The sequence below is a fragment of the Necator americanus genome, chromosome III, assembly GCF_031761385.1.
Source record: "Necator americanus strain Aroian chromosome III, whole genome shotgun sequence".
Classification (NCBI taxonomy): domain Eukaryota; kingdom Metazoa; phylum Nematoda; class Chromadorea; order Rhabditida; family Ancylostomatidae; genus Necator; species Necator americanus.
Window position 1 is genome coordinate 6,870,007 of NC_087373.1, and position 24,241 is coordinate 6,894,247.

A 24,241-nucleotide genomic window follows, 5' to 3' on the forward strand; every position below is an offset into this window, starting at 1 on the left:
AAAATCATTCACAGATTATCCAGCATTATAAGCTGCCTTTATACGCTCTCAACACAGCCGCAACGTCACACCAGCACAAAAATTTGCAGAAAACCCATTATTTAGATGTTAATGCAGCAGCTTTGGTTCAACCAAACTTATTCTCCGAGAAAAAGTTATTCTTCAGAAATTCAAGACTATTCTTATCTTTTTTGTCGTAGTCATCGTACTCTCACTGTGATCTCTGTCACTGTCTAACGAAAAACAAATACTGAAGCCCAAATTAAAAGCTACAAATTTTATTGTTACTCGGTGTTGTACGCGCAGCTGTGCAAATTAAAATAATTAAAATGTACTGCACTGTGTTCTTTGTGATTATTGTACATAAAGAAAGCAGTGAAATCATGGAGGAGTGTAGAAGTCTATCTGCCTTTCGAGTGAAGTAAATAAGAACATAACAAGGTAGGGGACAACTAAGGCTCAGATTATTTCCCAAAGTTTCAGTAACCATAAATAAACTTTAGCGCAAATAGCGTACATCTGTTTGCCAATCCACCAACCATTACCTACTTTCCTACTGAGAGTACAAATGAACAGAAAGAGAGATAACACGTAAAAAAAACCAAGGAAATGAAATGGAAACACCAACCACAAGAGCATCCCTACAAATTTGCATAAGAAGTAGAACATAAATCATCGACCACCTTAACTCATTTCAACACATAAATACTACACTAATACGACAATTTGCACGTCTCCAACAAATACCTTAGCTTTTCGCATCCTTAGGTCTATCTTCCAATCGAAGGTAGTAAAATTAAGGTTGAATATAGTCACTGCAATATATTAGTCCGTCAAGGAAAGTGTTTCTGGTGGTAACTCGGCCTGAAGTGATTACAGTATGTCAATGAGTTTGAACAGGAGAAAATCGAGTTTTAAGAAAAGAGCATTGAACAGGTGTGACTCACACTAGGCAGCAGTTCATGTTACGAGTTAACCAATCGAGTCTCACTGCCCCAAACATGTTGGTAACGAACAAATCGAACAATGAAAGGTATCACTACCATAACCATACATGCATTCAAGATCATCTAAATCATGACAACATGTATAAAAGTACAATAATATAAGTTTGAAAATTAAGGCTTAGATTTACCGAAGCTATCAACAGATTGCGGTAATTGTTACGGCGATATTCACAAGGTATGGGACATTGGAAATGTGGAACCCATGTGATTACATGGTCAGATACCTGAACAAAAAAATTTAGAGTGACCAAACCACTATTATTGACCAACCACATTGAAAAAAGCACTCAACAATGCCTATGCAAATTAAACTGAACAAAATACGAATATGTAGCGAAAAGTGGGCAGTAGTTTGTGGAGAAAGAACCTACATTACGAATCCTATCACTGAGGATCTTTGCAACCTGCGTAACCGTAGACTTTTGAAGAATATCTTTCGGTTGAAGTTCGCTCAAGAAAGAAGTCTCAATTTCGGAAGCGACCTAGGAACGATATGAAATAAGAAACAAGATTAAAACGTTGTTAGAAAGATGAACAAAATGGAAGCGAAGTATGATATAACAGAGCATAACACAACAGAACAGATATGATATGATATATAAGAATAACCGCTTCGGTTGAAAATGGAATACAGTGTGAAGCCATGGTTCCGACTGTTAAAATAACGAATTGGAAAAAGGGTTGGTTGGAAGGTTGGAAACTAAGCAAAGTAGAAGAACGGATGTGTAAACGTGGAAGAAATTAAGGATAGATACAGATAGATAAAACCAGAATTTATATACTAACCAAATCCATATCCTGACCACCCGGTTTTCCGTGTCGACGATGCCACTGATCGATATCGACCTAAGCGAAAAACAATCGCATACGTATCGTATCGTAACGATATTATACAAATAGAATGAGAATTTGAGAAATAAATCATATCCTGAATATCATAAAGTCGTACCTGAACAGCTATGTAATGTCTCAGTTGCCCAATAAGCACTTTGGAAAAGAAATTCAAAGTTGTGTTCCAGCAAGTCAGATCATCATCGTTAAGTGCACAATGGGTACTTAAATTTCACTGCGTTAGGATATGACTAGTTCAGCATATAACAAACCAATATACATGTACCAGAAACGAATCTTAACAAAAATTTTGGAGAAACGACTAAATTAACACTAAATTAACAAATACACATATGTATGTCGCGAATAACACTAGAAAGAAATATTTCGGACCACATAAAACGGAAGAAAACTCGGAAATCTTCCTCACCTACAACCAACAACTGTTGAATTGTCTCCAGTCGTCCATGTTTGAGCATTTGAATTTGCGAAGAGGAGTGCTAGGAAGCTCAAAACAAGATCTAACCGCATCCTTAAACAAAATCTGGATAATTAAGTAATATTCTTCCAGAAGTCCCGTAACAACAAATACAGGATAAAATGTAGGGGTAAAATGTAGTCGGGGGGAGGGGGCCACTCAATGGCGTCCTTATTTCTCAAAGTAAATAATCAAGTCAATCGGGGCCCTAAGAAATAGAGGATCTATGACATGTAAACTAAAGTTAGTAAGAGAAAAAAGTAAGTTAGAGTGTCGGGAAATAAGGGCGGCACTGAGTCCCCCCCATCCATCCATCTACTATATTTCTCCTCAAATACAAAGAAATCATCTCTAGAATTTCCTTGAACCGATTTGTTCGAAAAAAAATCCCCGAAGACTTCGCAAATGGTCTATTATTAGATCGCATTTTAAACCCAATTTAGTTATGGAAAAAACAAGGAAAGAATAATTGCTTCCATTTCTTCTCTGAACGATATATATATATATATATATATATAGAATCAAACGTCAATAACGAAGCTATTATAAAACAACTAAAAAAAGACACCAACCAAAAAAAGCAGGCGATGAGAAAAAAAGGAACAGCTGCACGTGTGGTCGCAATTACACAGAAAATGTGCGAGTGTCGCGATAGTTAGCAAGAAGCAGCAAGAAAGTGGTGAAACAACGATGAAACTATCGTATGTATCTGTATGGACCTATCTATTGAAGCCTTCAGTCGCTTTGTGCAAGTGAATCTCTTACCATTTACCGTAAATAGTTGGGTAGAGGGATAGGTTGAAGAGATTTCTTTTGAAGACACCTGAGAACGGCTAGGTGATGCGGATAAAATCTTGACTTTGAAAACTACATGGTTAGCCTTATTTTAACAGAAAACATATATTAAAAGAAAACATTTGTATGCGGCCGCACTCACGAACACTTTTATGGCAATTGTAATGTTCCAGATTGAGATCCAGATTCAATTTTTGAGACCGAAAAATCTGAGGAAACGTTCATCAAAATCAACTGAGGCATCTTGCAATACTAGAAAAATATAGTGTAGACGTTTCAGTAAAAAAAAATATTTGTTCATCATTAAGTTTCGAATAAAAAAGGAGATGTGGAAAAAATGTGTGGAAGATTTATCACCACATTTTGAAGGAATTAATGTTGTTCATATTGATTTATGTTGAATACATGCGTGTACGCGACAACACGAGTATTTCAGCTCTCCTGAGCAAAACGCAGATACTTCAATGAATTAGCGATGAAACAGTAGTGACACACGTTGGAGTTGGAATTGGTAAACTGTTTCAGCCGCACGGTGCACCGCAATGCATTTAGTAGATCATTTCTTCAAAGTACGAAAAAGCAACTCGACTCTATTCAATTTCTATTTTAATTTCAATTTTTATCTCTACTCCAATACAATAAAAGTGAACTTTATAGAGGAAAAAGATAGTAGAAACGTGATAGTAAGTGGTATAAGTAAATCCATAATTGCACAGTACTCAGAATGGGAGCATTTTCATCAAAGCATCAACAAGTCCTCTTAAGGTAGATGGAGAAGGAAAGAAAAAAAACTAGTTAGTGATGCACCCTATGTCACTCTTGGAGAAGGACGGATGAAACAAGCGCCGAGAGATCGATAATATTGATATGTACATGACTATTTTGGTTGTTTGTTCTACAGCCAAAACAGTCTAGAGGAACCGATGCGTTTTTCATGTGATCCAGGAATGAATTGAAACAATCAATAAAACTAGGCTTCATAATGGTATTCGGTTATCTCGAAACGAATCGTAAATGGTATACGGTCGCAATTAAAACAAACTTTACCAGTTTATCTTATCGTTCCATGCAATCATATTATAGGAGTGAGTGCCAATCTCAGTTCTTTTTTTTAAACGCTTGATTTACAAAGGAAACTGATGGGAATAGAAATATCAGCTACGATGTACAAAACACCTCAATGCAGCCTTCTACACCAAATTAGGTTCACCAAATTAAGGGTTCACCAAATTAAGCGCAAACCACTGCAATGAATTTACCGACAGATTTTGCAGTACAATCTTAATAAAACATGGCGGATAAGGCGTTCATCGGATTAATCGCGTTCGATTTCACCCCTTTCAGGCTCTGAAGAAGGCGATATTGCCGAAACGTTAGCCAAGAATAAAGGATTATAATAACCTCGTGTTCAGTTCTATTGAAGAAAACAATTATTGAAGACACCTAATAAAACAATTTTACAATCATTTCTTTATTATTACTCGCTTGACACATTCATTCCCAAAATAGGAAAAGTTAATCAACATAATGTTAACACCTACTTCGATATTGATGGATATGGCAAATACATGAAGAATTTTTAGTTTACATACAATCTACCGAAATGGACCACCCATACAGATCTGAGTTTGAAATCACATGGCACGTCATAGGAAAATGAACAGATCTATGCGCGGAAAAATGAACACGGTTACATTTTTTTACTGCACTTAAATTTTTTACTGCATTCTTAGACACTTTAAAGTACAGAATAGCTGAGCATGAACAGATGAAAGAAGACCGCGCATTTTCTTCGCCTTTTTTTGGGGTGATCAATAATCATCTTGTCAATCAATAATTAACGAATATGAGTCCTAACAACTGCATTACCTCAATACGTAAGTAAATGCTAAACAACTGATTCTAAACAACATCACTATACGAACCATGAATAATGATAAGTTTTGGTTAAAACTTGAAGAATTGTGGCGTAGAAAATCGACAGATGCTACTTCAGCAAATTGGCACGTGCGAGAACAGGTACGATACTGATTCACCGTTGTGTGTACGACGAATTGCCTCCGCAAGAATCATTGAAATATCAATGCACTAAAATTGAACGATTATAAAATAAAAAAAATGCCAACATTAAATGTTGAGCTGACTCTGTAATGCAATCGATTACGAGCCATAAATTATTCTCTGAAGAAGATAAAAGCGAGCCTGCTTTCGTGTTGAAATGTATATTTTTACAGTAACCTTAACGAAAACCTAATAACTGGAAGCAACCCTTCTCGACATGCGACACTATAACTAAAGCTGAACTGACGTACAACAGCAGAGTACAAGAACGTAGCCCTCAATGCTTACGCAAATTTCAACAACGGGCACCTATATTCAGTATTAATCAGCGGCGAATTATGGCATATAATAGTAAAAATCGTTTTGCTAGGGTAAGCAAAGCCTTTCTAATCCCTTTTTTTCTTAAAAAGATCGATTATTTTTCAATCAAGAGGGAACAGATGATCCATAAGCAAAAATACTTACTAAGAAAAGGAACATGACTGTTTAAGTTTGAAAAGTTGCATATCGTAATTGTTTGATACGAAAGGTAACCACCAATCAGACTTCCTAGGAATTCACCATCAAGCATTTAGTGTTCATTGAGTATTTATCGAACTACTTGACTTACGAGATACTTTATCTATCCAGAAAATATCCATAAAATTCTCATAACTAATTCGTGGTTCTGAGCTGAGCCTGCAGAATCAATTTCCAGTTTATATAACGAAAAACAAACTGGTAGTACTAATGTAGCCAACATAATGTGTGGAAAATAGCAATCATTCACTCACTATCATCACAAACGTTCTATAAATTTGTACAATATAAAAACTTTGCTCTATATTATCAGCTGTTGTCTGCGCTTTGTAATTCTGCTGCACTCCGATGTATGACTTCTTGACACAATGCAGAAACTTTTGTCATGTTACACTTGAGAGATATTAGACAAAAGAAAAGAATTTTCAGGAAAGCCTCACATCTTCCTTCATTCTTTTGACTAGTGACCATAAAGAAAAGAAAAACCCCTCGGTTTCTGATAAATACAAGATAAAGCGAATCAATCTCTCCAATTTCGTCCAGAATCTTGGAAACAAATTCGATTTCTAAAAACACCGTCGGTAACATGTTTCGCAATTTTTTTATAAATCCCCACTTATAACAGTATTCTTACTGGACGAAAACTACCTCTAATCTACGGAAGTGATTAAACTGAGGACTATTAATCATGATTTTCTGTTTTAAAAAAATTAGCTACAACGCTGTGTGCAACAAGAGAATCATCTGATCTCCGAAGACCTTATAACAAACAAATTTTGAAATGAATGGAAAAGTAAATTCTGTCTAAAATGAACTTACTGATTTTATCACAATACTGAAAAAAAAACCGAAAAAAGGAATAATGCGTGATACAATCATTTTTTTTTTTCTGAAAGCCTGCAGAAGCAGAAGCAGAAGCTTGACTGCCTATACGACTTTGGTTGGACATAGATGTTCACACAGAAATAACTGTTGGGGCACATTGGTTCCACTACGAAAATTTATGTTGAATTATCAACCATAGATGCGATAGTCGGAGCCGGTGCTCTGACCTCCTCCACTTTTGAACGGTTGGCGAGGGACCTCCTTCAATTTTAAACGCTTGGCGAAAGGAACCCTTTCACTTGAGCTCCACCCCATGCGGTAATTCCCTTCACCTGAGGAGGGTCCGGCGTCTCCGTATAGCACCCATGTTATCAACTTTCTTTTGCCCTAGAATATTTCTCCAAACAACTCTTCATCGGTTTTTTTTTTTGCCGCGGTTCAACAATCAAAAAACAATCGTGCTGTTACGTTTAAAACCAAGTACGCAGAAACGCAGCGAATGCACGTGGAAACACGTCTAGCTACCATTTGTTCGATTAGGCTGGCCACCAACGCCCGAATTTACGTCATCAGAAAGAACGTAATACGAAAGGTCACAAGCACTGACGGGACTGATTCGTTTGTTAGCTTACAAAACCGCATTTTTACAGAAATTCTTGGATGTTTAGCGGCAGAGACAGGCATGCCTTAGTGTGAAAGGGTCAAAGAAAAACTTGATACAAAACGTCATATAGTATACGTTGACTGTGTGCAGCTAACCTGAATTTTCGGACACTGCTTCATATTCTCATCCTGAGGAATTGTATTCGTCACTACAACAGCTTCAAACTTCGAATTGTTTAGACGTTGCAATGCTGGTCCTGAGAAGATTCCATGGACACAGAATGCGTACACTTTTTCTGCGCCTGCTTCGACGAGTCTAAACATATGGAGAGATAAACTGGACTGTTGAAGAGCAATCAATTCACTGCACACTGGTAAGCTAGTTGGAGAACTCACTTGTCAGCAGCCATACAGATCGTTCCACATGTATCCGCCATGTCATCAACAAGTATGGCAACCTAAAAAATCGCATAAATTTGTACACTGAGCATAGAAATAAATGTAGGTAACAAAACACAACACATAAGTAATAAAATCAGAAATACTCGTACTTTTCCCTCGACATTTCCGACCAATGTCATTTTCTCTACCTCATTTGCACGTTTTCGTTCTTTGTGAATGAGCGCAAAGTCAACATTCAGGCGATCAGCGATTGACGTCACTCTGAACATGACAAGAATCTCTACAATATCCCTACAAATCATTGATGATATTGCTACCTTTTTGCACCTCCTGCGTCAGGAGATACAATCACTGACGTTTGCCAGTTTGGTATCGATTCTTTGATGTATTTTAATATGGCTGGCTCGGCATAGAGATTGTCAACAGGGATGTCAAAGAAACCCTAGAACAATCCATGTGTCAACATCTCCTAAGATAGAAACAGCTATAATATTACCTGTATTTGAGACGCATGAAGATCCATTGTTATAATATGGTCTGCACCAGCCACTGAGAGCATATTAGCAACCTAAAATTGAATTTTGAAGAAATCCATTCTTACATATGTGAATTATTTCACATACCAATTTTGCTGATATCGGCGCACGCGACTTATCCTTCTTATCCTGACGAGCATACGGGAAGCATGGGATTACGGCTGCTACTCGACATGATGAGGCAATTTTACAAGCATTAATCATGATAAGGAGTTCCTGGAACATAGACATCTTTGAAAAATAGCCCATTAATGTATCGTTGACAAATATTGTTAATTTGCTGCCATTTAATCTCTTTTTTTCATTAAGGAGAACCCTAGATTCCGAGCTCATGAGATCAGATTTTTTTCCTTTCTTAATTATATATGCTATCCTTACTCATACAACTGACCATTTCCCGTCAGAAAACCTATTGTCACAGAATCCCATCACAACATTTCATATATTGAAACAAGTCTGTCATGAGGTGAAGCAAACCATTAAATTGTCATTGATTTCTCCTGCAGCTGACTGAATGATGTATACATCCTCGCCACGTACTGATTCGCCAATTTCAACATTTGTTTCCTAAAAACAACAACAGTCTAAACTAACCTCACATGTAATAAACAGTGACCACAAAATAGACTACAATGAGAAACAATCAAAAAGAAAGGTATGAGATAAAATATGAAAGAAATGTTTGGTTACTATACCAGTGATGATTAAGTCAAAGTAAAACGTATCAAACTATTTCGTAAAAATGAAAAGTTTAGTTCTTGTTGTATACTTGAGTATCAAAAGATAATATTTTGAGGTTGCCTAGCACAGAAGCGAGTTCTCCGGTATTTTGACCATTCTCTAAATTCCCACCAAGTGAAAGTTACAATTAACTTCAACTAAGCAGTTTCTTATAAGAGAAGAAGAAGTAAAAGAAAGAAAGAGATCAAAACGTTCCCGATGCTCACCTTATTACTAAACTTCTTCAACGATGCTTTCGACACCTCTAGTTGGAGCCTTTCGCATATACGTTGCGACAGATCACGATGTGAAGATCCGGAAAACACCTAAACAAGCAAATATTAGCAAGTAAGAAGAACAATAACACGTTATTAAATCCTTGAACAAATCAATAACCACAAACTTTGATGTTAGGCATTCTAACGTGATCAGTATGTGACGGCAACGGTGGTACTCTTGCGCTCGATGGTTTCGACTGTGAAGTCTGACCGGTGGTCAAATCGACCCAAGATCCTCGATAAATTTCTAGAAACGGGAATTTTGTGGTTTCGAATACATCATTTAACATTCGGAAGATCAATAACTGCACTACTATTCAGGTCGCAATTCGGACAACAGAACAAATATACATAGATAGCACAGTCAGGGAAAGTCACAAAAACTGAACCGCACAGCTGACTGACAGGCCGCGCAACTCCAATGAAAAATAAAATGAGCCTTACTTTTTATAAACAATTTGAATACGATCAATTTGATGATAAAACTTTACTTTTCTCAAAAATAGGACACAACGCAGTGAAGAGGTCTACAAAGGCAAGTTAACTATCCGAAAATGCACTAAGGAAAAACAGAAACTGACGCAATAAAGTACGTAGCGTTACAGTAAAAGAAACCTGCGCGAAATAAATGGCGGAAGTTGCTTGGCAACGATGAAGCCTACTTTATGGAATTAAAGACAGCGTCAGATCGGATTTATTTAGTCGTGTGAAATAGACAAATCCTGGAGAAGCTAATCCAATGGGTCATCTACAAACTATATGCAAAAAAATGAAGCGACTGCGGCGAGTAGTCATCAATAAAATGTCGTATTCAAATTGAAAATAAAATGATTGGTGTCGTTTCCCTCGTTTTAACTGAACTGGAAGAAAGCAAGGAAAGAAATTACCCTACCACTACCCTAAAGACTAAAGATATATGCACTAATAATCGCGGCTGACGTGTACGGCCGGAAATAAGAAAAAAGGAAATACTTAGAAATTCGTCATGGGGGCCCAAAAAATCAAAGCGAATGTTGTGGCGCAAGCGTGGGAGCGTAGGGGAGTGGTCAATACGTCGCGCGCGGCCATCGTACTGCGCTCGACGCGATTTACGTCCGAATCAACAATCGATGACTTCAATATCTGCGCTGAGCCAGACAACAAATCTGAACATAAATGAAATTTAATCTGTGAGCGCGAATCGCTGTATATTAGGTTTCACATGAGAGTTGGCAGAAAAAAAAACTTTACGTATAAGAATAGTGCAGAGAATTGTTCGTTGATTGATGCACAAAATCCCCGAACTATATACTTAGGTCAAGACGACATGAAGCACGGACAGTTGCTTAGAGGTATCACCCCACGAATCTGAGGTGGTACGGATTTCAGGTGGAGTATTCGTATACGGGATAGTAGATTATGGAGAAGAGGGTGATTCCGTCCATTTCTTCCTAATTGCCGTAAAAGACGGCCCGGAAGATACGGCTTCAGGCATTCTGGCGCACTATTTTCTATACGGATTTCGACTGGAGCGGGCCAGCCTTGTGCGGCGCCGAATCTTCCGGGCCGTTTCTTACGGCAATTAGGAAGAAATGGGCGGAATCACCCTCCTCTCCATAATCTATTACCTCTTATAAGAATACTCCATCTGAAATCTGCACCACCTCAGATTCGTGGTGTGATGCCTTTAAGCGGCTGCACTCGAAGCGGTTGGAATCGTGTAGGGACTACTCTACTACCGCCACCCACCTCTGCATTTCGCCATGGTCCCACATCGATTCCAACCGCTTCGAGCGCAGCCGCTTACGCAACTGTCCGTGCTTTATATCAGTTTGACCTAACTATAGTACGGTTCTCCGTCCTAACCCCTACGGTCCTAACCGTACTAATCCTAATAGCTACGGTCTATCGCAGCGCTTTGACCGCATCGCATACGCAACTGTACCAACTGTTCTTCACGTCTTTTTGACCTTACTGTACTTTAGAAAACGCTTTGCAAAAATGGAAGAGCATAGTTTTTTTCTCTACCCTATTAATTTCTTATCTATTTGCTCACAAAGCAACTTTCACTTCATCCAAAATAAATATCGCTATGTTTTGTCAAGCGATAATCCATCTTTTAAAGATAGCCTTGAAGAGAGGCAAAAAAAAGCCTGTGCAAACATAGGACCCTGTTGAAAAGCTGCTTTTCATCAAGAAGACCGCATAAAACGGTACATGAACAAGATATAATTCACGAATGAGGAGCCTTGGCATGGAGTAACTTCTAACAAAACTAAGATTAGCTGATCAAATGCGTTTCTGTTCTTTTCAGAACCCACCGGAACCTTATTTGCCGATATTGATGATACTAGTTATATTTGCAACCAGATATTTCTTCATCTTGTTCACAGTTAAAAACTCCTAATAAAAGTGCAAAAATTCCCGCTTTTCCTTTTAGAATCAATAGGTTTAACTGGGAAATATGTTCTCTAACTTTTAAATGGTTAATAATAAACCTTAGGGTTACAGTTTCACAGATCTCGACCTAATAATCCTTCGAAGAAGCACAATATGGATTATTTTAGGGATCGAGCAGAGACGCCTCGGCAGGATCTCTCACAGCACAACAATCAGGATCACGCGCTGTGTTGCCGTATGACATCGGCGAGGAGCAAAATCTGCTAGGCGCTTGACTTCAAAGAACAATCAACGTCAAATATCTGTTGGCTAGCAGGCGCTACACACAAAAGAATATTCACATTCGTTGTGCAAAGTAGTCAGAGGCAGGGGCAGAGCGATGCCAGCGGCCAAATCAGAGGAACTATTATTCTTCATGTTATTATAACATGATTAGAAAGGTCCAAGAACACACGAGTTACACGCAAATAAAGACTTTATTTGATGAGCGCCCGAAAAACTGTGGTTTTTGTGAAGCCACAGAAAAAAGATACTCACTATCGAAAGGAGTTACGATAATGAGAGATTATAACCTTCCTTCTACAACGTATTAGGAAAAGATGTTTGGGAGCATAGTGGATTCAGCTAAACTCACAAGCCTTCTCCTTATTGCTACTGTCTATTGCTTATGCTTATTACTTGCTGGAAAAACTCAAACAAACCCGTATCAATTGAAATCTTACTCAAACACGTACTAATCCTAAACAGTTCTACAGAAGTAAGCGAATCCACAAACGCAACCGAGATCGGCGCTTCCCAGTAACTGCATCCCCCAATCATTTGAGGATTTCATTTTTTTAAAAAAAGGAAAGAAACATGTGCGCCTATTTATAAACTTTTTTCTTTACCAATTTCGAATAACTACTGCTGAAGCGGAGTACTGTTATCTACAGGCCAGCTACATCAATTTAATCTTTGTGAATCAAGAAGCTTAGATTTCCTTCTTGAAAAAATACTCTATGATTTACTACAAGCTAATGAAATTAGGATCAATCTATTCGACTCACGAATAAAAAGAACACTATAGCAACATTGACGACTAGAAGCATTTCTCTAAACTTAGCATCAGTGTTTGAATGAATTCTATTACGCCATGGTTCACTTGCGTTCAACACACACTGCATTTTTTTAAACATGGGCTCCACACAATTTCTTTCAAAGTTTCTGTATACTAAATAAAGCAGCACTTACAAAACAAACGAAAAAAAAACTTAGCTGACGCTACTAATTTCTAAATACAGCTCTGATAAGGGGAAAAGAGAACTTCCTGCGGTCAAAAAAAAATGGATCAAAAAAGTTTTGTACAAAGGGTGGCCACTGAACAAGGACAATTCCATTTAAAAAAGGAATAATTGAAAGATTTTCTAAACTAAAAATAATCCATTTTACTATACTACTTCTCAACTCCAAGTAGGCAATTTCTATTACCCTAAGCTAATACCTACTTCCAACTGTTTCTTTTTTCGAATGAAAAAACTGCTCCATCTCAATTACTAAGAAAAAAATTCCAATTTATGTACATTCTTGACATCACACAGATGTAACAAGAAAGAGCGAGTGTGGAGATTTCCGAGCGTATATTTTCAAAATATAAGGAAAAGAAAAGCAAAAATTATATAAAAGATCTTAGACGGACGTCGAGGAAAAAGTCGGGGAAAAAAGTTTAGAAGTGAGGAGTCTCGTGCTTCCTCAAATGGAACAACAGATGTCTCTGAAGATTTTATAACACATTTTTTCGAACAAATTCAAAACTTTCGTTATAAACGATGATTAACCAACCACAGATCTCCACTATTTTAGAAATCTAAACTACCTAGAAATGTTTAGGAAATGTCAAAACTTACCAGTATTCCTCCTTGACACGCTATCGACGTTAGTGAGCCCGTGCGTTGGTGGCATAGACGTTGTCTATAGCTATAGTTTGACGACTGTGAAGAAACTAAGCGCACACGAATAGGACACGCCCACAGACGCCTCCTGGGTCATGCTTTGAGGTCGATGCGTGGGTTGAGCGCCGAGGTTCGTGACAAAAAATAAGTTGTCGCTATTAGTATACAATTTATTGCTATGATCTATGAACAGTGATTAGTAAACAGCGAACTGTTGTGAAAATGATGTTGAGCTGAATATGATTCCTTATTAGAACTCATACATATTCTAGATCGATAGGAACCTGAAAATAAAGGCAAATTCTACAAAAAAGCAATCTACGAAGTGTTCAAACTAGGAAGAATTTATCTAAGTGTCAGTGAGCGCTTCACAAATGTTTAATGAGGGCACACTCTTAGTCTTCACTGCAACAAATCCATCGATTTCAAGGATGAACCACCAAGAAACTACAACTTCTTCAACAGATTCCTCTCAAACCATTTCATTTTTCGTTTAAAACAACACTTCAAAGTGTTGCTGTGGTCTCTAATCACCATAAGATCTAAAAGGGGTACATTATTTAGCCTCAGTGATAAATGTTCGTCCATAACAAGCACTATCTTATCTATATTACCATTAATGGGTCTTGGAACTTCACTAATGTACAGATTAGCAATGTTGCCTCTCAAAAATCATAACAAGGGAAGCTATTGACAGAACAGTTCCGGAATGGGGAAGAGGAAAAATGATAAGGATTCACAGACAGTCGAAGATGGACACCAGTCAACGATAACGATGATAAGAAAAACGATGCGATTGATAGAAAAATGACAAAAAAATTGTAGGAAAAAAATAAAATGATATTTTAAAAACCATAACTCATACAACAGCCTTGACAAAACTACAACGATATGTTACTTCAAAGGGTTTTGGTGAAGTTTTAAGACGAAATGTGTTGGGGAAGAAATCGGTAGTTACCAACTATTTATCTATAGATGAGAGTAATTAGCATGCTGCAACACATCTACGTTTTAAACTGTTCGGAGAGAGTTCGTGATGTTTCCAGAGCAGCGGGAAACCTAAGCTCAGAAAAAAAAACACACACACAGAGCACTTGTTCCTATCTGAAACTTTGATGTTTCAGTGCATCATGGGACTACATAATAGTTCACCGTCCCATATTCAAGCGACCGTAGGTGCGATAGGGAGAAACCGGACCCTCCTCAGGTGAAGGGGGTTCATCTTATGGGGTGCAGCTCAAGTGAAGGGGGTCCTTTTGCCAACCGTCCAAAAGTGAAGGGGATAATTTCGCCAACCGTTTAAAGTGAAGGAGATCCTTTCCCCAACCGTTCAAAAGTGAAGGGGTCAGAGCACCGTCTCCGACTATCGCATCATGGAAGCGACATCGCTTCAAACAACGGAGAGAACTAAATGTTCGCGATATGCTCATGGAGGAGAAGCGGAACAAAAAAGTAGCACAAAAATCGCTAGAAAAAAATCTTTAAAAAATAATACAAAATAAAAATGCATAATGTAATGAAGTTTTAACATCGCGGATCTATCAAAGAGTGCATATACGAAGTGAACGAAAGTGTCGCACCCATCTGCTATCGGACGAAAAAAGTTACTGCATTTAACAATTGTCATTTTAACAGTTGACGAAGATTTTAGAGGTTAATGCATAGTTCCACCTTAGGTGCAAGATACCACACTTCATTTACCCAAGTAATTCACGCTGATAGGGGTGGTGAATGAGAAGAAAAATGAGAAGCAAAGGGTAGTACAAATTAATAAAAGTGATCTGTCAGGACACAAAAAAAAGAGAAGCCGGAAATGAGACAAATAGTTACGAGACTGAATAATCAAAATCTGTTTATTATCCACCCACTCAACCCTTTAAAATGGCAGTTAGAGAAATCCGCTTTCGGGATGCTGAATTGACAAGTTAAGGAAAGTCAGAGAAATAGTGGTCATCACGAAGTTTTATGAAAGTTGAACATAAATCAATAGACGTCAGCTCAGTTTTCGACCACAAAAATTAACCTATTGATCAAGAATGAAAGTCACATAATCAGATTCATATATATTGGAACGTTTACTACCTATCCAAAGTGAAGGGTGCCCCAATAAGGAATAAAAAGAAAAAATAGTGGTTTTCTAGCAACAGCAAAAACAATCTGCTTGATCTCGTCACCAAGATGAAAGGATGAGAAGCATTGACGATCAAATTCTGCACGATTTTCACATTCTACATCACTAAGAATTCCAATCATTTCATCTTTAAAATATGTAAACATTCAACGGAGAACAAAACCTTTCGCATCATTGAAGTATGAGATTTTTCATTGACAACAGAATGTTACAACATCACACAATGCCTTTTCATTGGAAGATGACAATGAGCGAGTAATAAATAGATGAAAATCCACTTTTACTTCAAAAGCGTAAAAACTGGAAAATGAACTGACCCCAATTGCAGAAAAAAAAAAGATGTCAAAACAGTAGGTGAGTAGTCCGTAGAACCTGTTTTATAGCGCAGCGACTTTTAACGGTGTGAAGTCGAATAGGCGTTTTGTTTGACTGTACTTCTGAGGAATAATTGACAAGAACACATCGGCGATAAAATCGAAATTTCACTGACAGTTGGTCGTACTGCATGTGTTCGACCGCGTCAACGTCTCTGACAACGCAGCCTATTTTGATAATTTCTAGCGAACACATACCGGCAATAAATCGTTCTTCAAATGTCACTGCAAACATTCCAAGAGAAGAGAGCAAAGAATGAAAAGATTTCAATTGTTCCTGCTGTTGCGTAACTTGTCTCAAGATGCGCTTCTAAGGAGATTAGCTAAAATCTCGGTCGTTCACATTAATAGAGTAAAACAAGCACCTAAAGATAGGTGTATTACAAAAATAATAGTGTCAAAAACAATGAAAACAATACTTATTCAATGAATTACTTCTTTCTCTCATGAACATCGTCCCAAAGTCTTTCTTTTTTTTTTTTTAAAGAAAAAAGCCAGAATTTAAATATATTATGTATTATTATATATTTAAATATAGATATTAAATGAAAAACAACATACTTCAGAAAGAACTAAAAACGCAACTACATTGGGAAGGTTTAAAATAAATCAAAAAGATATTCTTGTGAAAACAACGACTATATAATTGTAAAATCCTTACAGTAAAAAGAAAAAAGTATTTTGAGATTGGTTGTTCTGCACTAATATTTATCGTATTACGAAAGAAACTGAACATTGGGTATGGATAAAAGACAACTTTTTTTTGAAATAAAATCCCTATATACAGTAGCACAATAGTTACGATAGCACTAAACTGTACTCACGCTAAACAAACCAAAAAACATACAAAAAAGTACGAGAAAACATTATTGGACTGCAAAATAATGGAAACTACCCAGAGAGATACAACTTTCATTGTAGTCGACCTTTACGCTAAAAAAAAACTACGTCAAAAATAACAAAAAGCAAGACTTCTGTGCCAATTCCAACTGAACATAATGTACTGAAATCATTGCAAACTCTTTGAACATTGCCGCTGTAGTTCACTATCGGAGAACACATGTAAACATAGAGGGTACCGCACTCCATCACCTGACTACCCATTGTTCCGATTCTTACAATAACAGCATATGTTGTTAGTGATTTATAATCCCTTAAGCATTAGATTAATGTCATGCAGCTCTTATTATCACCTTAAAGCAATTATGGCAGATCGTGTCCATAATTGGGCTAATTACTACCACGTAGACCATAAAAAGAACAGCGGGCATTCCCCAAATTGCCAGTGGCGTAATACCAATAGTTGTTCGAGTTAACCTTGACAAACTTTATGGCACAAAGATGCTCATAGAAGTCCCTACAAAAATAAGAGAAGTAAGATTTAGTAAACCAAGTGGTGTCAACGTTAATATAATAAAATAATGAACAAAAAATGGTGGCTTGGTCTTTGTAATTACATCGAGGTCCCTCGATAAGGTCACATGAATTTGAAACATCAAAGTAGTAGCGAAGGACTCCTCGATAAGGTCCATGCAGGCGGTAAAGAAGGACGAAAATAACTCAATCAAAGACCAATGTACAAAGAACAGCTGTTAATTAACTCAAAAGATAACAATAAGATGAGTATAACTATTAAAAGAACATCGAAGACCAGCGTCACTGGATGATTCACCATATGACATTTGTTGTCGCCAATACAACCAGTTTTCGTCAATTATTTTGGAAAAGAAACTACGGAAGCACATAGAACGTCAAAACTTCAGTGTTTTGGATCATCTACAAGATTTGAAGGAAGTTGAAATTCGGAAACAGTAGGTCTTTTTGATCCAGCGATATAAGATAACTTCAACACAAAATATATCGAAAACTGCATAACTGAGTAGAAATACAACAGATGTGATTCTTAAACTATAAATTTCTCCCGCATTCGATGGAATATCTCATTAAGAATATGCGCCAACCAAGAAGTAGAACTAATGGAGCTTAAATTGAAATTACAAAAGGAATAAGCACATAACTAAAAACTTAGAAGTCAAAAGCCATTGTCGAGTCTTTGATCTCCTGACCAGTATAATCTCACCACAGCCATTCATCATCATCTCACATTAACATGCGCTACAGTAGGAATAATTATAACCATAAATTTCGCAAAGGAGTGAAGTTCAAACATTAGTAACTAGAGATATATCTAATAAGAAGAAGTCCAAACCTAAATAAACATATATCTCATGGGAAGATATCACTCCAGCAATTGAGAGGACTATTTGGAGGGTTCGAATTCGAATTCGATGTGCAATTGAAGTGGATATATCTGTTGAATCAAAATGATCAGAAACCTGACGAGGTTGTTTAGCGGCCGGGATCGAAGCGGAGCGGGGAAGCAAGCGGTTGTGATCAAAGTGGAACACCGCTAACTTCAGTATGACTGCAGAGCTAATGACGGTCCCATCTCGATCGCAACCGCTTGTACCATCGTGCCGTTTCGAGTGCAGGCAATTACGTAACTGTCGTCGTTTTGACGCGACTATATCAAACTGTTCAAAGGGCTATCAGCAAGGGAACGGACTTGCCCATTTTTTTTTGCAAACTGCGTAAGCTTATTGTCGATCCATGCACTTATGGTTAGCTCAAGGTTAGTTTCGTCAGAAGGGTGGACAATACTCTTTACTCACTCGTCCTCCTCCTTACTCGTCTGTATTAAAATCATTGTTTTATGACCGATTAGCAGTAATTCGTAGTAATGTAGAGTTAGAAGCAAACATTAGCGGAGTTTCCGCTCAAGCTTCAAATGTGTAAATGGGTGCAATTTGGAAAAAAAAACAAATGTTAGCAGAGCTACTTGAGTAGAAGTGAACCACATACCGTAATGAGATCACTTGTCAGAGACCACATACGATATTATGTATTCATCATAGGCCCCATATACATCTTAGCTTGACGAGGACCATGAAATAAATTAAACATGCTCTCGCCATTCGGTGTAAATTACACCTAATAGCGACTTGCAAGGTTGTACATAAATAGAATAGCTAATGATCAGGTGTGAGCGTATGAGCGGGAAAAATCCTGCAGAGAAATAAAGTACGCGCGGTCGCAACGGTCTCCACGCAGAATGATCGTTGATCTACCCACCAGCGACCAAGTCATGGAATCTTTATGCTACTATTCGTTCATCAAGTCTACACGGAACAGGGTAAAATGTAGTTGAGCGCCTTTATTTTCCGTCGCTCTAACTTACTTTTTTCTTAGTAACGGTGGTTTGGGCGGGTGTAGTGTAGCGGTTAGAGGTTCTGCTTCCTGCATGATCGATCGGAGTTTCGAGTCCGCCCTAGTGCTCACCAGGCCTTTCATCTCTCCGGGGTCGATAAATTGGTACCATACTTGTCTGTTAGGATAAAAACACTGACTTGACACATCGGCTGGGCCCAGCAAGTCATTGTATAGGCTAGTTACACGTTCGTAAACCTCAAACGATTCTGAATTGAAGTGAACGTGGGGGCGCATCCCAAGCGGATTGATTAACGCCAGAAGCTTTAAAGCTTAACTTTAACTTTGGTTTACATGTCATAGATCGTCTAAGACTAATGCTTAGACCTTAAGGCCTTGATTGATTTGATTATTTACTTCAAGAAATAAGGGCGCCGCTGAGTGTCCCTCTCCCCAACAACATTTTACCCCACGGAACATAATCATGATTTCGCATTGTTTTGCTATACAGAACTGGATTTCTTGGGAATTTTTCTTGGAAGGGTAGATGAACAAAGGAGTGATTTCCAAGCATTCGTAATTATTGTAATTATTCTCTCGAGAAGAAGGCATAAACTGACAAAAAGAGGCCCTGATTTAAAGAAAATAAGGAGGAGAATAGTGGAATCTGAAGAATAATGAGAACATGAAAATAACGTTCTCTTCCCGGTCTAGCACACTAATATCGGTTTTGCACAAATGATACTAAAAATGATACAAAAAAGGTAATTTCACGAGAAATCTTGCCCAGTGCCAGAAAGAGTCATGAATAAACCGTAAAAGTTCGTAATGGTGGTAAAATAGTTTGATATTTAGTTAACAGCAGAATACACCTAAATCCTAAGAAATATTGTGCAGCTGACTAACCACAGCATGTGGGAATAATTACAGGATGGATGACTAACTACAGATGGTTCCCTAATGTGTACTTATTCATTCACGGAGCAAGAGTAAACATGCTGTATTGCTCTCCATGTAGACTCAAAAATCTATAGCTTTACTCGGGAGAGTGGAGCTGCGAACGACAACTCGTAAGTCCATAGTAATATGAGAATGGGTAAAAAGTGAAGGAAAAACAATGAGGTGTGACTCACCCTCAGCGTGAAAGCACTTCGGTAGTGATCGCCTGACAAAACCACGTCGGGGACGAAGCATAAAGAGAGTTGGTGCCGTTGGATAGAGCGGCTTCGGACCTATGCATAGGATGAAGCAGCTTGCACAAGAATGACGATGAAACTAAGAGTGGGAAAGAAGATGCTGTGTTGATAGGAGCCCGGCAACAGAACCGACGGCGACACCTCGCTTGCGCGCGCTCATATTTGACTTCCAGTTTAATGAGACCAACAGTTTCTGCAAAGGCGAAAGAAAACAGGAGGAGGCAAAAATTTATTTAGAAACTAATAATTCTTTAAAGAAATTCAGAAAGAAGAAAGAAACGGAAGGGGTTCAGAACGAATGTGGTCACATGCTTAGGACGAGAAGTTACTAAGTAACGACAACTAAGAAGCCTAAACAGACAAATCAAAAAGTATGAGACCCTTGGGATCTGTTTATTCAGGTGGAACCATTATTAAGTCGTAAAGGTTGTCAAGTCGAGAGAGGTTCCCGCAGAGTGATTTGGGACGCAACCGTTCACGTAATTGCACCAGGATTCGCGTCGTTTTGATACGGCTGTACAGTCGAGCCAATAAATTACATGTATGGTTCATTATATTCATTGATAACATGCATGCATTTCAACAATCGCGCAAATGTGTGCTAATGCTAACACTGAATCCTTCAGCATAGATTATAAACGACAGAACCTTAGCCACGATTTCTCCTCTATTCAGTGTCAATTTGGCTTAAATTGCCAGATTGGACTTGGTCTGAGATGGGATTTGTGGTCTTTCGTATTTACAAATTTGAGAGGTACAAAAACACTTACTGTAGATCGTGTTGCATCAGGCTAGGTAACTACTTACAAAAACGACAAAGATTGGATCCCTTCATATTATGCTCCTAGAGAGGTTTTAATGGGAAAAAATTGCTAAGACTATAGTAGGGTCAAAACGACATGAAGTACATACGCAATTGCGGACGCGGCTTCTCTCGAGGCGCCCCGATGGAGCGTAGCGGCTAGGAGCGAGGTGAAACGCTGGGTAGTACTAGCCATAGCTGCAGTTTGCGACGGTCCCACCTCGGTTCGAACAGCAAAATGCACCGCAACTACACTCGTGATTCATGTCATTTTGAACCGACTATAGGTAATCGTAGTCATGCGATGTCTTAGTACAAGCCTTCACCACGAACACATCGTGTCACCCCGATACAACACATTCCACGCCGACTGTGTTTTAGAGATCCTCATTCATAATAATGCAAAAAAAGATCCTAAATGTTTTTGACTCCATTGTATAGTACCTTTCACAGTGTACATAAATAGAAGGAGTAAGTTTGTGCAGCCACCTACACAAAACAGTAAAGTTGAAGCAATGTTCATCTGATCTCTGGATTCGGATACGGAAAATGTACATCTTGTCAGGAAACATGGGAGCCAATTTCAAGTTCTGTCACAATTATGGTGACGTAGATTTGCCGGACATGTAACATTATTACATGTTGAAACTCTCGGCTCTATATTCGGGTCAAAATGACTTCGGTGCAGTTCCGTAAGAGGCTGCTCTGGAATGTGGGGTGGGTTTCCAGAGGGAGCCCTCATTAGCACCATTCATTGCTGCAGTCCGAATGTAGCTAGCGATGGTCCAAACTTGCAATCGCTGGCTTTATCTCGGCGCTAGAGGCGCAGCCGCGAATGCTTAAAAGCATCATCCCACGAATCTGGGGTGGTTACAGGTTTCAGGCGGGTAATGCCTATACGGGGTCGGTAGATTGTGAGGAATAGGATTCCGTTCATCTCTCCCTTTATCAGTGTAAACGGACGACCTTGGAACGCTGTTTCTTACGACGGTCTCTGTTGCAATGCACAACCCTTGCGCCCGACCCCGCCTGCGATTCGTCGAAAACCCTATTCGGATGAATCGCAGGCTGGGGCGGGGCGCAAAGGTTGCTTATTGCAACAGAAGAAGAAGCAGTTCGTTCGTTTATACTGATACAGGGAGAGATGAACGGAATCACCCTTTTCCCCACAATCTACTATCCCGTATGGGCATTACCCGTCTGTACCATCCCAGATACAACCTGTACCATCCCAGATTCGTGGGGTGATGCATTTGAGGACGTTTTGGCGAGGGACTTTATCTAACTCTGCCAAAGAATAAGAAACATTCACCCCTATGGACAACTTGATTGCACTAAAGTAACATCATCGTTAAGATCTTAGGGACCGTCTTTGATTACGAATGTATGAGTTGCGAACTTGCAGTGCTGTAAAGTAGGGTCAAAACTAAATGAACAGCAAACAGCACCCATCGCTACAGTTAGCGACGGTCCCACCTTGATTCCAACTGTTAGGTCCACCGCTCGTTTCTAGCGCAACCGCCTATGCAACTGCACCCGGCTTCACTTCGTTTTGACCCTACTTATAGTAGGGTCAAAACGACATGAAGCACGTACGCAATTGCGTACACTGCTTCTCTCGAGGCGCTTCGGTGGAGCGTAGCGGCTAGGAGTGTGGTGAAACCCTCGCTGGCACCACCCGTTGCTGCAGTTTGCGACGTTCCCAACTTGGTCACAACTGCTGCCTCCACCATGCCGTTTCGAGCGCGTACGCAAATGCACCGCAACTACACTCGTGATTCATGTTGTTTTGACCGGACTGTATTGTTCTGCGGTTAAAAGTTCCACTAATTACTGTAGCGCCACGTCTTGAGCATACAGGTGTTTCAAAGCTTGCAAACTCCTTGCTATTGTCGTCAGATCACTGGTCGGATGCAAAAAGTAGTGCCGTTGCAGTGCGAAACCTGCGTTAACACAAGGATAGGTTTGTTTCTGGTTGCTGCGAATGCTGTATTTCTATCCACTATTGTAACCGCTTAAACTGAGAACAAAATCGAGGTCTTTTTCGAAGTGATCCGTTAGTAAAACAAATGCAAAATCCTTTTTTTAATAGCGCTGTTGATAGGATTGCTGAATTGATCGAGAAATTCTATCCCTGTAAAGTGGATGATAAACTGGAGAATATGGATATTGTTGCTGTTTTTCAATGAAGGCCTAACTAAGTGGGATGTTAGCGCATCATACGCGCAATTCAGTCCAGCACTGTCAATAAGAAAAAAAGAAGAATTATTTTGATATGATAGACAGAAACCCACTATTTAACGGTGGAGGGACCATTTCGAACCAATGGGATCCCGCACTGGTTGCTGTCGAAGTGTACGTAGCAATGGCAGGACGAACTTATCTCCTTTATACTGTGATAATATTGTTGCTTCCGGTAGTGTTCTGAAAAACATGTTTCTATTTGTTCAACAAGAGACGAACCCGTACCGTATCCAAGATACCGCCGTAATGTCATTGTAGCAAGGAAAAGGACACGGAACAGCTGAACTCACTTGCCGGGGTTATACGGAGAACGTTCCCTTTGTGGATAAAATTTACCATTGAATCGCTGCTTATTAAAATACCCAAAACTGTTGCAGAACTATGCTTTATCAAAATTACATTGTTATGATTTCTAAATTAATGAGCCTCTTCATCAAAAGAATTACGTGTATATTGTATGTTTATGTTCGCTGTACTTAATTGTTACTGCTGGTAATTATAAAGAACGAGGGTCGCAAACAGAAACTAAACGGAAACAGCATTAAGCATTGAAATGAGGTGCGGCTGAAAGGTGAACTTCAAAACGACATGAATTGGCGCTGTTTGCTCAATTCGCTGCGGTGGAGCGTAGCGATTAAGGGCGTGGTAAAACTCCTGTTACCACACATCGCTGCAGTTTGTGATTGTCCCACCTCGGTTCCAGCTGCTGCGTCTGCAAATGCACCATGCTTCATGTCGTTTTGACCTGACTATATAGTAGGGTCAAAACGACATGAAGCACGTACGCAATTGCGTACGCGGCTTCACTCGAAGCCCTTCGGTGTGGCATAGCGACTAGGAACGTGATGAAATGCTTGCTGCCACCACCCATCACTGCAGTTCGCGATGGTCCCATCTCGGTTCCAGCTGCTGCCTACACTGCTCC

At 38.9% G+C, this 24,241-nt stretch overlaps 2 protein-coding genes across 5 annotated transcripts; both read right to left on the reverse strand.

Annotated features, from left to right (window-relative positions):
- Positions 1 to 833: 833 nt before the first annotated feature.
- RB195_008803 (uncharacterized protein) lies at positions 834 to 23,388 on the reverse strand (the record flags this gene model as incomplete). 4 transcript variants are annotated; one of them, XM_064195490.1, is made up of 21 exons in its annotated part: positions 834 to 864; positions 948 to 990; positions 1,055 to 1,070; positions 1,136 to 1,231; positions 1,379 to 1,489; positions 1,794 to 1,853; positions 1,957 to 2,062; positions 2,269 to 2,370; positions 4,371 to 4,391; positions 5,129 to 5,199; positions 7,276 to 7,435; positions 7,516 to 7,577; positions 7,671 to 7,782; positions 7,839 to 7,963; positions 8,018 to 8,089; positions 8,145 to 8,273; positions 8,535 to 8,624; positions 9,005 to 9,103; positions 9,181 to 9,302; positions 20,208 to 20,306; positions 23,367 to 23,388. In XM_064195490.1, the coding sequence occupies 21 exons, from the start codon at positions 23,386 to 23,388 to the stop codon at positions 834 to 836; spliced, it is 1,749 nt and encodes a 582-aa protein (XP_064046633.1). The 4 variants fall into 4 exon arrangements, with proteins under 4 accessions (XP_064046633.1, XP_064046634.1, XP_064046635.1 ...); XM_064195491.1 differs by lacking the exons at positions 20,208 to 20,306; positions 23,367 to 23,388 and adding an exon at positions 13,318 to 13,372; XM_064195489.1 differs by lacking the exons at positions 834 to 864; positions 948 to 990; positions 1,055 to 1,070; ... (6 more) ...; positions 20,208 to 20,306; positions 23,367 to 23,388 and adding an exon at positions 13,318 to 13,372 and having other exon boundaries at positions 5,104 to 5,199.
- RB195_008804 (uncharacterized protein) lies at positions 15,871 to 20,268 on the reverse strand (the record flags this gene model as incomplete). Its single annotated transcript, XM_064195492.1, has 3 exons — positions 15,871 to 15,922; positions 15,984 to 16,092; positions 20,208 to 20,268. 3 exons carry the CDS (start codon positions 20,266 to 20,268, stop codon positions 15,871 to 15,873), a joined length of 222 nt encoding a protein of 73 aa, XP_064046637.1.
- Positions 23,389 to 24,241: the final 853 nt, after the last annotated feature.